General features: G+C 35.8%; 1 protein-coding gene across 2 annotated transcripts in view; it reads right to left on the reverse strand.

The window, feature by feature from the left end:
• LOC149779860 (cytoplasmic tRNA 2-thiolation protein 1-like) overlaps positions 1 to 12,805 on the reverse strand; it is a 61,006-nt gene that overhangs the window by 24,653 nt on the left and 23,548 nt on the right. For both annotated transcript variants that reach the window (XM_089936531.1, XM_089936532.1), the window contains exons 7-8: positions 9,527 to 9,568; positions 3,904 to 3,953 (exon numbers count right to left, since the gene is read on the reverse strand). In XM_089936531.1, the coding sequence (XP_089792657.1) occupies positions 3,904 to 3,953; positions 9,527 to 9,568 (92 nt within the window). The remainder of the gene's footprint in view (positions 1 to 3,903; positions 3,954 to 9,526; positions 9,569 to 12,805) is intronic.

Genomic DNA, 12,805 nt, shown 5'->3' on the forward strand with positions numbered 1-12,805 from the left:
CTTGATGGCCAGGCTAATTCTAATGCATGCAAATTTAAACTTGACCTGCTTGATGGCCAGGCTAATTCTAATACATGCAAATTTAAACCTGACCTGCTTGATGGCCAGGCTAATTCTAATGCACGCAAATTTAAACTTGACCTGCTTGATGGCCAGGCTAATTCTAATGCATGCAAATTTAAACTTGACCTGCTTGATGGCCAGGCTAGTACTAATACATGCAAATTTAAACCTGACCTGCTTGATGGCCAGGCTAATTCTAATGCATGCAAATTTAAACTTGACCTGCTTGATGGCCAGGCTAGTACTAATACACGCAAATTTAAACTTGACCTGCTTGATGGCCAGGCTAATTCTAATGCATGCAAATTTAAACTTGACCTGCTTGATGGCCAGGCTAATTCTAATACACGCAAATTTAAACTTGACCTGCTTGATGGCCAGGCTAGTACTAATACACGCAAATTTAAACTTGACCTGCTTGATGGCCAGGCTAATTCTAATGCATGCAAATTTAAACTTGACCTGCTTGATGGCCAGGCTAATTCTAATGCATGCAAATTTAAACTTGACCTGCTTGATGGCCAGGCTAATTCTAATGCATGCAAATTTAAACTTGACCTGCTTGATGGCCAGGCTAATTCTAATACACGCAAATTTAAACTTGACCTGCTTGATGGCCAGGCTAGTACTAATACACGCAAATTTAAACTTGACCTGCTTGATGGCCAGGCTAATTCTAATGCATGCAAATTTAAACTTGACCTGCTTGATGGCCAGGCTAATTCTAATACATGCAAATTTAAACCTGACCTGCTTGATGGCCAGGCTAATTCTAATGCACGCAAATTTAAACTTGACCTGCTTGATGGCCAGGCTAATTCTAATGCATGCAAATTTAAACTTGACCTGCTTGATGGCCAGGCTAGTACTAATACATGCAAATTTAAACCTGACCTGCTTGATGGCCAGGCTAATTCTAATGCATGCAAATTTAAACTTGACCTGCTTGATGGCCAGGCTAATTCTAATGCATGCAAATTTAAACTTGACCTGCTTGATGGCCAGGCTAATTCTAATGCATGCAAATTTAAACTTGACCTGCTTGATGGCCAGGCTAATTCTAATACATGCAAATTTAAACTTGACCTGGTTGATGGCCAGGCTAATTCTAATGCATGCAAATTTAAACCTGACCTGCTTGATGGCCAGGCTAATTCTAATGCATGCAAATTTAAACTTGACCTGCTTGATGGCCAGGCTAATTCTAATACATGCAAATTTAAACCTGACCTGCTTGATGGCCAGGCTAATTCTAATGCACGCAAATTTAAACTTGACCTGCTTGATGGCCAGGCTAATTCTAATGCATGCAAATTTAAACTTGACCTGCTTGATGGCCAGGCTAGTACTAATACATGCAAATTTAAACCTGACCTGCTTGATGGCCAGGCTAATTCTAATGCATGCAAATTTAAACTTGACCTGCTTGATGGCCAGGCTAGTACTAATACACGCAAATTTAAACTTGACCTGCTTGATGGCCAGGCTAATTCTAATGCATGCAAATTTAAACTTGACCTGCTTGATGGCCAGGCTAATTCTAATACACGCAAATTTAAACTTGACCTGCTTGATGGCCAGGCTAGTACTAATACACGCAAATTTAAACTTGACCTGCTTGATGGCCAGGCTAATTCTAATGCATGCAAATTTAAACTTGACCTGCTTGATGGCCAGGCTAGTACTAATGCATGCAAATTTAAACTTGACCTGCTTGATGGCCAGGCTAATTCTAATGCATGCAAATTTAAACTTGACCTGCTTGATGGCCAGGCTAGTACTAATGCATGCAAATTTAAACTTGACCTGCTTGATGGCCAGGCTAATTCTAATACACGCAAATTTAAACTTGACCTGCTTGATGGCCAGGCTAGTACTAATACACGCAAATTTAAACTTGACCTGCTTGATGGCCAGGCTAATTCTAATGCATGCAAATTTAAACTTGACCTGCTTGATGGCCAGGCTAGTACTAATGCATGCAAATTTAAACTTGACCTGCTTGATGGCCAGGCTAATTCTAATGCATGCAAATTTAAACTTGACCTGCTTGATGGCCAGGCTAGTACTAATGCATGCAAATTTAAACTTGACCTGCTTGATGGCCAGGCTAGTACTAATACATGCAAATTTAAACTTGACCTGCTTGATGGCCAGGCTAGTACTAATGCATGCAAATTTAAACTTGACCTGCTTGATGGCCAGGCTAGTACTAATACATGCACATTTCAACTAGACCTGCTTGATGGCCAGGCTAATTCTAATGCATGCAAATTTAAACTTGACCTGTTTGATGGCCAGGCTAGTACTAATACATGCACATTTCAACTAGACCTGCTTGATGGCCAGGCTAATTCTAATGCATGCAAATTTAAACTTGACCTGCTTGATGGCCAGGCTAGTACTAATGCATGCAAGTTTAAACTTGACCTGCTTGATGGCCAGGCTAGTACTAATACATGCACATTTCAACTAGACCTGCTTGATGGCCAGGCTAATTCTAATGCATGCAAATTTAAACTTGACCTGCTTGATGGCCAGGCTAGTACTAATGCATGCAAATTTAAACTTGACCTGCTTGATGGCCAGGCTAGTACTAATGCATGCAAATTTAAACTTGACCTGCTTGATGGCCAGGCTAGTACTAATACATGCACATTTCAACTAGACCTGCTTGATGGCCAGGCTAATTCTAATGCATGCAAATTTAAACTTGACCTGCTTGATGGCCAGGCTAATTCTAATGCATGCAAATTTAAACTTGACCTGCTTGATGGCCAGGCTAATTCTAATGCATGCAAATTTAAACTTGACCTGCTTGATGGCCAGGCTAATTCTAATGCATGCAAATTTAAACCTGACCTGCTTGATGGCCAGGCTAGTACTAATGCATGCAAATTTAAACTTGACCTGCTTGATGGCCAGGCTAGTACTAATACATGCAAATTTAAACTTGACCTGCTTGATGGCCAGGCTAATTCTAATGTATGCAAATTTAAACTTGACCTGCTTGATGGCCAGGCTAGTACTAATACATGCACATTTCAACTAGACCTGTTGCCCAAGTCAGATTAAAATCCTATTACAAAAATAGTCTCATCAGTGGTAAATAACAGCCCTCAATATCATGTCCAAGCTCACTTCATAAATATCCATAGGTCTTGATCAAAATAAAATTCGCCCATCTTGGTAATATTAGCTGACTTAGCAAGTTTTTGGTTATAATCGGGTCATTAATATGGATTACCAAAGAGGGAAGAAGCTGAATCAGTCCTATGTAAGAGTAACACACTAACATTTATAGATCTTACTCATAATAAAACCAATTCTACATCTTGGTAACATGATGCTACCATATATACATAATAAGTCAAGTCTGACTGCAAAATGCACAGACCCATATCTGCCATCACAGCAGATCAAGATCTTTTTTGTTTGCAGTTTGGCACCATTTATAAGTGAGTATCTATGGCATTTAACAAGTTTCAAATAAATCTGATCAGAAACAGAGTTGTTAAAGTGTTGACAAACAGATACATACAGACACAAAATAGATGTAAAACCACCTTGTTAATATTCATGGATCTTTCTCATTGTTGCGTTCATCCAAGATTGTTGCGATTTCAGCCTACTGACCAAGTTAGATGAAAACTGGACCAGAAATATAGTCTCTAGACTGTTAACAAGGATCAAATAAAGTCTCAAGCAGTTTGATAGGATCCAACAGCACTAGTAATGCTTCCAGATTTTGGGTATGAACAGAAACAAAAGTACATCTTACATACAACTCTGTAATTGTTTTATTTAAATTTCAATCATCTATAAGATAAATAAACTTACAGTTGTTATGGCTGTGCATCGTCTTAATCTTCCGATGTCTCCTCTAAGAACTGGAAATGAGAGTAAACGTGTTTGTTTCAGCCAATAATAATTTGTGCTAGCATGGTGGCCAGTATTAATGGTGAAGGAAGAACCAGGGAAAACCCCGGAAAGAACCACCGACCAATGAGAAACTACTGGCAAGCTTTCTCACATACCCACATTAGCCGAATCTGAGACTCAAACCCATGCAGACAGAGGTGAGATGGCAGTGATCCGTAATGGAGAGCGCTTTAGACCACTTGGCCACTCGGGGCCCCCATTTAGGTCTGGTTTTCAAAACTCTTTTATCAAAAGTGCAGCTAAATTTTGTAATCTGTTATTTTCCATTTTCAGAAGTGCTTATGAGAAAACTCCCTGCCAATGACAGCATTCATGCAAGAAGAAGAGTCAAAACAAGAATTTTGAGATGGTCAGCTCCATAATTATTTATATTATATTATATTATATTATATTATATTATATCATAGTGTTTTAGTACAATCTATGCAATGACAAGGCCATCCATTCAGGTGAACTTACCATAGAAAGATCTTCAGTGTGGCCACCTAGGCAGTCATTTTTTTAGGTTAGATCAGCATCATTTTAATATATAAAATAACTATACATAGCACGGAAGTAGTAGTAACAATGTGGGGGGGGGGAGATTTTCCACATTTTGGAAGGTTACATTTGCATCACTTTCATTTAGAACTGAATATAATGAAATGTGTTTTTGTGAGAACCTCATGTCAATACAACATCCCTACAAGGCCGAGTATTGATAACAAGATTTTTAAAACCTCATGTCAATACAACATCCCTACAAGGTGGAGTATTGATAACAAGATTTTTAAAACCTCATGTCAATACAACATCCCTACAAGGCGGAGTATTGATAACAAGATTGTTAAAACCTGATGTCAATACAACATCCCTACAAGGCGGAGTATTGATAACAAGATTGTTAAAACCTCATGTCAATACAACATCCCTACAAGGCGGAGTATTGATAACAAGATTTTTAAAACCTCATGTCAATACAACATCCCTACAAGGCGGAGTATTGATAACAAGATTGTTAAAACCTCATGTCAATACAACATCCCTACAAGGTGGAGTATTGATAACAAGATTTTTAAAACCTCATGTCAATACAACATCCCTACAAGGCGGAGTATTGATAACAAGATTTTTAAAACCTCATGTCAATACAACATCCCTACAAGGCGGAGTATTGATAACAAGATTGTTAAAACCTCATGTCAATACAACATCCCTACAAGGCGGAGTATTGATAACAAGATTTTTAAAACCTCATGTCAATACAACATCCCTACAAGGCGGAGTATTGATAACAAGATTTTTAAAACCTCATGTCAATACAACATCCCTACAAGGTGGAGTATTGATAACAAGATTTTTAAAACCTCATGTCAATACAACATCCCTACAAGGCGGAGTATTGATAACAAGATTGTTAAAACCTCATGTCAATACAACATCCCTACAAGGCGGAGTATTGATAACAAGATTTTTAAAACCTCATGTCAATACAACATCCCTACAAGGCGGAGTATTGATAACAAGATTTTTAAAACCTCATGTCAATACAACATCCCTACAAGGCGGAGTATTGATAACAAGATTTTTAAAACCTCATGTCAATACAACATCCCTACAAGGCGGAGTATTGATAACAAGATTGTTAAAACCTCATGTCAATACAACATCCCTACAAGGCGGAGTATTGATAACAAGATTTTTAAAACCTCATGTCAATACAACATCCCTACAAGGCGGAGTATTGATAACAAGATTGTTAAAACCTAAGGTCAATACAACATCCCTACAAGGCGGAGTATTGATAACAAGATTGTTAAAACCTCATGTCAATACAACATCCCTACAAGGTGGAGTATTGATAACAAGATTGTTAAAACCTAAGGTCAATACAACATCCCTACAAGGCGGAGTATTGATAACAAGATTTTTAAAACCTCATGTCAATACAACATCCCTACAAGGCGGAGTATTGATAACAAGATTTTTAAAACCTCATGTCAATACAACATCCCTACAAGGTGGAGTATTGATAACAAGATTGTTAAAACCTAAGGTCAATACAACATCCCTACAAGGCGGAGTATTGATAACAAGATTGTTAAAACCTCATGTCAATACAACATCCCTACAAGGCGGAGTATTGATAACAAGATTGTTAAAACCTAAGGTCAATACAACATCCCTACAAGGCGGAGTATTGATAACAAGATTTTTAAAACCTCATGTCAATACAACATCCCTACAAGGTGGAGTATTGATAACAAGATTGTTAAAACCTAAGGTCAATACAACATCCCTACAAGGCGGAGTATTGATAACAAGATTGTTAAAACCTCATGTCAATACAACATCCCTACAAGGCGGAGTATTGATAACAAGATTTTTAAAACCTCATGTCAATACAACATCCCTACAAGGTGGAGTATTGATAACAAGATTGTTAAAACCTAAGGTCAATACAACATCCCTACAAGGCGGAGTATTGATAACAAGATTGTTAAAACCTCATGTCAATACAACATCCCTACAAGGCGGAGTATTGATAACAAGATTTTTAAAACCTCATGTCAATACAACATCCCTACAAGGTGGAGTATTGATAACAAGATTGTTAAAACCTAAGGTCAATACAACATCCCTACAAGGCGGAGTATTGATAACAAGATTGTTAAAACCTCATGTCAATACAACATCCCTACAAGGCGGAGTATTGATAACAAGATTGTTAAAACCTAAGGTCAATACAACATCCCTACAAGGCGGAGTATTGATAACAAGATTTTTAAAACCTCATGTCAATACAACATCCCTACAAGGCGGAGTATTGATAACAAGATTTTTAAAACCTCATGTCAATACAACATCCCTACAAGGCGGAGTATTGATAACAAGATTGTTAAAACCTAAGGTCAATACAACATCCCTACAAGGCAGAGTATTGATAACAAGATTGTTAAAACCTCATGTCAATACAACATCCCTACAAGGTGGAGTATTGATAACAAGATTGTTAAAACCTAAGGTCAATACAACATCCCTACAAGGCGGAGTATTGATAACAAGATTGTTAAAACCTCATGTCAATACAACATCCCTACAAGGTGGAGTATTGATAACAAGATTGTTAAAACCTCATGTCAATACAACATCCCTACAAGGCGGAGTATTGATAACAAGATTTTAAAACCTCATGTCAATACAACATCCCTACAAGGTGGAGTATTGATAACAAGATTTTTAAAACCTCATGTCAATACAACATCCCTACAAGGTGGAGTATTGATAACAAGACTTTTAAAACCTCATGTCAATACAACATCCCTACAAGGTGGAGTATTGATAACAAGATTGTTAAAACCTAAGGTCAATACAACATCCCTACAAGGCGGAGTATTGATAACAAGACTGTTAAAACCTTAGGTCAATACAACATCCCTACAAGGCGGAGTATTGATAACAAGATTTTTAAAACCTCATGTCAATACAACATCCCTACAAGGTGGAGTATTGATAACAAGATTTTTAAAACCTCATGTCAATACAACATCCCTACAAGGTGGAGTATTGATAACAAGACTTTTAAAACCTCATGTCAATACAACATCCCTACAAGGTGGAGTATTGATAACAAGATTGTTAAAACCTCATGTCAATACAACATCCCTACAAGGCGGAGTATTGATAACAAGACTTTTAAAACCTCATGTCAATACAACATCCCTACAAGGTGGAGTATTGATAACAAGATTGTTAAAACCTTAGGTCAATACAACATCCCTACAAGGCGGAGTATTGATAACAAGATTTTTAAAACCTCATGTCAATACAACATCCCTACAAGGTGGAGTATTGATAACAAGATTTTTAAAACCTCATGTCAATACAACATCCCTACAAGGTGGAGTATTGATAACAAGATTTTTAAAACCTCATGTCAATACAACATCCCTACAAGGCGGAGTATTGATAACAAGATTTTTAAAACCTCATGTCAATACAACATCCCTACAAGGTGGAGTATTGATAACAAGATTGTTAAAACCTTAGGTCAATACAACATCCCTACAAGGTGGAGTATTGATAACAAGATTGTTAAAACCTCATGTCAATACAACATCCCTACAAGGTGGAGTATTGATAACAAGATTTTTAAAACCTCATGTCAATACAACATCCCTACAAGGCGGAGTATTGATAACAAGATTTTTAAAACCTCATGTCAATACAACATCCCTACAAGGCGGAGTATTGATAACAAGACTTTTAAGATTGATCATCACCATTTTTATTCAGGTCCAATTAGCATATGAAGATTTTCAGCGACAACTCTTGAGTGTAGGACCATCTGTTCAGGAAATGATGTAGCAAGCTTTTCAATATGGCTACCATGACCGCCACACTGTATGTCTCATCAGCACATTTTATATTTAGAACCAACAACATAAACGTCTTTTAGGTAAAAGTCTAAGTCAATAAAAGATTTCAAAAATGGCCACCATGGCCCTGAAATTAGAGATTTGATTAGCACCATCTTCATTTAGTGCTAACTAGACATTATATTTAGTCTTACTGGAAGTCTGACATACGGGATAGTACAATAGTTCTCCTCTAGTTCACAGTGGCCAGCAATGAACCTGAGACAAAACTGAAATGAAGATTTCCTGACACGTTCTTGACCCAAAGGTAAAAGAGGCAGGCCAGCATGTTATAGTATGAATTGTCTTAGTATGAAGTTTAAGTAATGTAAGTAAATGAAACAATTTTAACCAAAACCATAATGCAAATTTTTCGATTATTGTGACCTTGACCACCGTGGTTAAGGGAGCAAACATGCGCATTTTACAAAAAAGATTGTCTAAACTTCACAATGATTTATGTCAAGTATGATGAAAATCCATCAAGGTGTTTTGGAAATATTGGCAGGTGAAAAACTACATAAAACAACAACGAACTGTTGAAGCCATCATTACTGGCCAAAAAATGTTGTTATGTCTCATTTTTTATTACCTAAGGGTCAACAACAAGAGTCATTCAAAGATGACATATTCTTTGGGTCACCTTCCAGAAGTACCAAATAGTCCCTATGTTTTTAATAATGATGCATGTACTATTTACCCTACATTTTACTTTCAATGGTAACATTACACAAAAAATCAAATGCAGAAAATTCTAAGTACAAAGTGGTGCCTCAGTGTGTAGCAAGTTTGGTTGAAATACCTTAACCAGTTTGTGAGTTGTGTTTCTGAAATAAAAATGTTCATGGACAGAAAGACAAAACAGAAATATGCAGATAAAAAGACACACAGAGCAGTACTATATCCTTCCATAATACTTACTGGGATGAAAATAATGCATAAATGTTGAAAGATTATGCTTAATTAATGATAAATGCACAATGATTACTACTCAACATCTGGATCTCCAACTTTCCAAAACCTTGATCACATGATGAATTGTAATTTTGAATTTAATTTGTTTGGTGCTTTCCAGAGCTGGAGATGAATATAAAGAGTTTTTTTGTTGTTAAAAAACAATTTACCATTCATTATAACAGTCTCTGCAACATCATCTGCATTGTGCCCTGCAAAATATAAAAAGATCAAATTCTAATAGTTTTCATGCTTACATATTTGTAACAAAGCTTTTTGTAACAAGAGAAGTATTGCCTCCACTACCTCCCTTTCTAGAACAGTAAAAGTAGAAAACAGAAAATAACTTTGGTGGAATGTATGATAAGCAAAAAGAAAATATTTAATATAGATCAAAAGGGGCAATAACTCTTTCAAACAAGAGTCCTCTAAAGAAAATGGTGCTTTACTGGACAAAAAGAATTTCCATGAATTCAAGACCATTTCTTCCTTTTAACTGCTAGCTGTTCAAATCCTCTCTATTATTCTTCAGCAATAACAAGATTTTTTCAAATTGGCTTGGCACCATTTTTATTTAGTACCAAATAGAAAAGCAGACATCATTAGAAGTCATTTGGTAAATATCCCATGTCAATATGGTCATCAATTCAACAGGGGTAGTGACAAGATTTTCAAGACAGCCACTGAGGCAGCCATACTTGATGTATAACTGGCACCATCTTCATTTATGACCAAACTGGTATGTTAAGAGTCTAAAAATCTATACTGATATAGCCATCCCTCTGGGAATAATAGAGATAACAATATTTTAAAGATTTAGAATCAACTGGACAGGATAAAAATTCTTCTGCTGAAAACCCCATGTCCAAAATGACCCTCAGTTCAAGTGGAATAATGAAAATAGGATATTCAATATGGATGTGATGGTGAACATATTGTATTTTAGATCAGCACGCTATTTAATTTTGTAATGAGAAGACATAATAAGTAGTCTTTAGTGAAAACTCAAAAGCGATATCACTTTCTGTTCTGGATGAGTAACAAAAACAATATTTTCAAGATGGCTGCCATGATAGCCATAATGAACGTCCAATTCGCATCAATTTCCATTTAGGACTAATGAGACATCATAAAAAGGTTTTTGGTGACAGCACAAAGTTGATATGACCAGCTGTTTAGGAGTAGTATCAATAATAAGACTTTCACAACAGCCATTGTGGAGGCCATATTGGAGGTCAGCACAATTTTCATTTTGGACAAACTAGATATTATAAGAAGTCTTCTTGTGAAAACCGAAGTCAATATGACTTCCATTCATGAGGTGTAGTGATGAGAAGATTTTCAAGGTGACTGCCATGTTGGCCATATAGGGCAATGGATTGATAATATTTTCATTTAGGACCAGCTAGACTGGGGCTCTAGGTGGACAAGTAGTCTAAAATGTTTGCCTTTACCGATCACTGCCATGTCACCTATGTCCAAATAGATTTGAGTCTCAGGCATGGCCAGTGTGGAAATGTGAGAAAGCTAGCCTGTAACTTCTGTGGGTCAGTGGTTCTTACTGGGGTTTTCCTGAATTCTCCTCCATAAGTTCAGAAATAGAATTGATAACTAGATTTTCAAGATTGGATATCTGAGTGGCACAGTTTTCATTCAGAACCAAATACACCATATAAACTACTGGGAAATAAGAAATTGTCACAAAATGTATATACACATACAATGAACACCACAATGGGATGTAACTTCATGTCAATAATATGTCCCAAGTTTATAATCCAATCTATGCAAAGATGCATAGCATACGCATTTTACATGTAGCCTGTCATGTGCTGAAACCCATAACAAGAACAACGTGAATGTGTACGGGAAAGAAAGACAGCAAGTGACAAGTCAAATACTAAATGCCTGTAATATTTATGGCAGAGGGGAGTAAGATGAAAAAAGTGACATGGTACAAGAATATATATATATATATATATGAAAAGAGATTCTGTCCATGTACCAGATGATACATAGAAAAATTAGTTAATGTAACAGAAGATCAGATAAATATCCATGCTTTATGGATATTTTCCTGATCTTCTGTTATATATACAAATAATACTATCTTACAGGTTAGAAATTGTTTAATTCATACTCTATGGAGTTTCGACCTGGGTTCGAATCTCTGTAAAATACAAATTAAAAATTCTCTAACCTGTATGATAGTATTATTTGTATCAAAATATTAATTCTGCCTACTATTATCAAGCATTCTTCTATAGGAATCCAGAGATATCACTTTCCATTCTGTCTGGTATATGTGTATATATATGCCAAGGTCAAGTGGTTCCTGTGTGATACTGCTAACAACGTCTTCAAAAAAATTGATAGCTGGTATTTGACAAGTAGAGCTAAAAACTGCCACGAATTTTTTTTTTTCACATGTACCTGCTTTGGGATATAAAAACTGCTTCAGTAATAGAAAACATCTCAAGTAAAGTAGCATTACTTAGAAGACATTAACAGTTAGTATTATTGCAAAAAATGTTCAGAAAGTCTTCTACAGGGTCTATGCTTTACTCCATTATATGGGTGAAGTGGCTTCCCCTGCTGCCACAAATGAGATATGTGACTTTAGAACATTAAAAAATTTCATGTCACATGATTAAAGTAATAACAAAAATGACTAAAACTTGAGAAAAATGTAAAAACTTTCTTTCTCAAGCATCATGTGTGAATTTTCTGTTTGACGTCTGTAGATAGCAAATGTAATTTCTGGCATTTATGATCTCATTACATTGATTACAAATGTAATTTCTGGCATTTATGATCATTACATTGATTACAAATGTAATTTCTGGCATTTATGATCATTACATTGATTACAAATGTAATTTCTGGCATTTATGATCATTACATTGATTACAAATGTAATTTCTGGCATTTATGATCATTACATTGATTACAAATGTAATTTCTGGCATTTATGATCATTACATTGATTACAATGCATAAAACTACTTTTTCTAACTTTTAACCTTCCTATTTAAAAGAGGAAACACGACACAGAAGTTACCATTTATTTGATTATTACTAATGGTGTGGCATGGGTTCAAAGCAAGGAAAGTGAAAATATTTTGACAAAGTCATAGACTTGGGTCACTTATTTAACTCAGATTATCTCTACCATGAACAATGTCTGTGCAAATAAAAAAGACATTAATGGTTGAAAAAATGTATGCCTTTCATGCATAACTTGATGTTTCTTTACTATGAAAGGTATTTAATGTGCCAAAATATTTTATTTTCTGCATGTATTTTGCAACCTTCTGTGCTGCTATTTCCACTCTTTATTTTAAAAGGATACAAAAATTCCATTTTATTCAATAAAATGAATCAAATGCAAAAATACAAGCCTGCACAAACTTATATATTTGAATATAAAAAATTCCACTTTATTCAAT

This window comes from Sinohyriopsis cumingii, chromosome 16 (assembly GCF_028554795.1).
Source record: "Sinohyriopsis cumingii isolate HCF-2022 chromosome 16, ASM2855479v2, whole genome shotgun sequence".
Lineage (NCBI taxonomy): Eukaryota > Metazoa > Mollusca > Bivalvia > Unionida > Unionidae > Sinohyriopsis > Sinohyriopsis cumingii.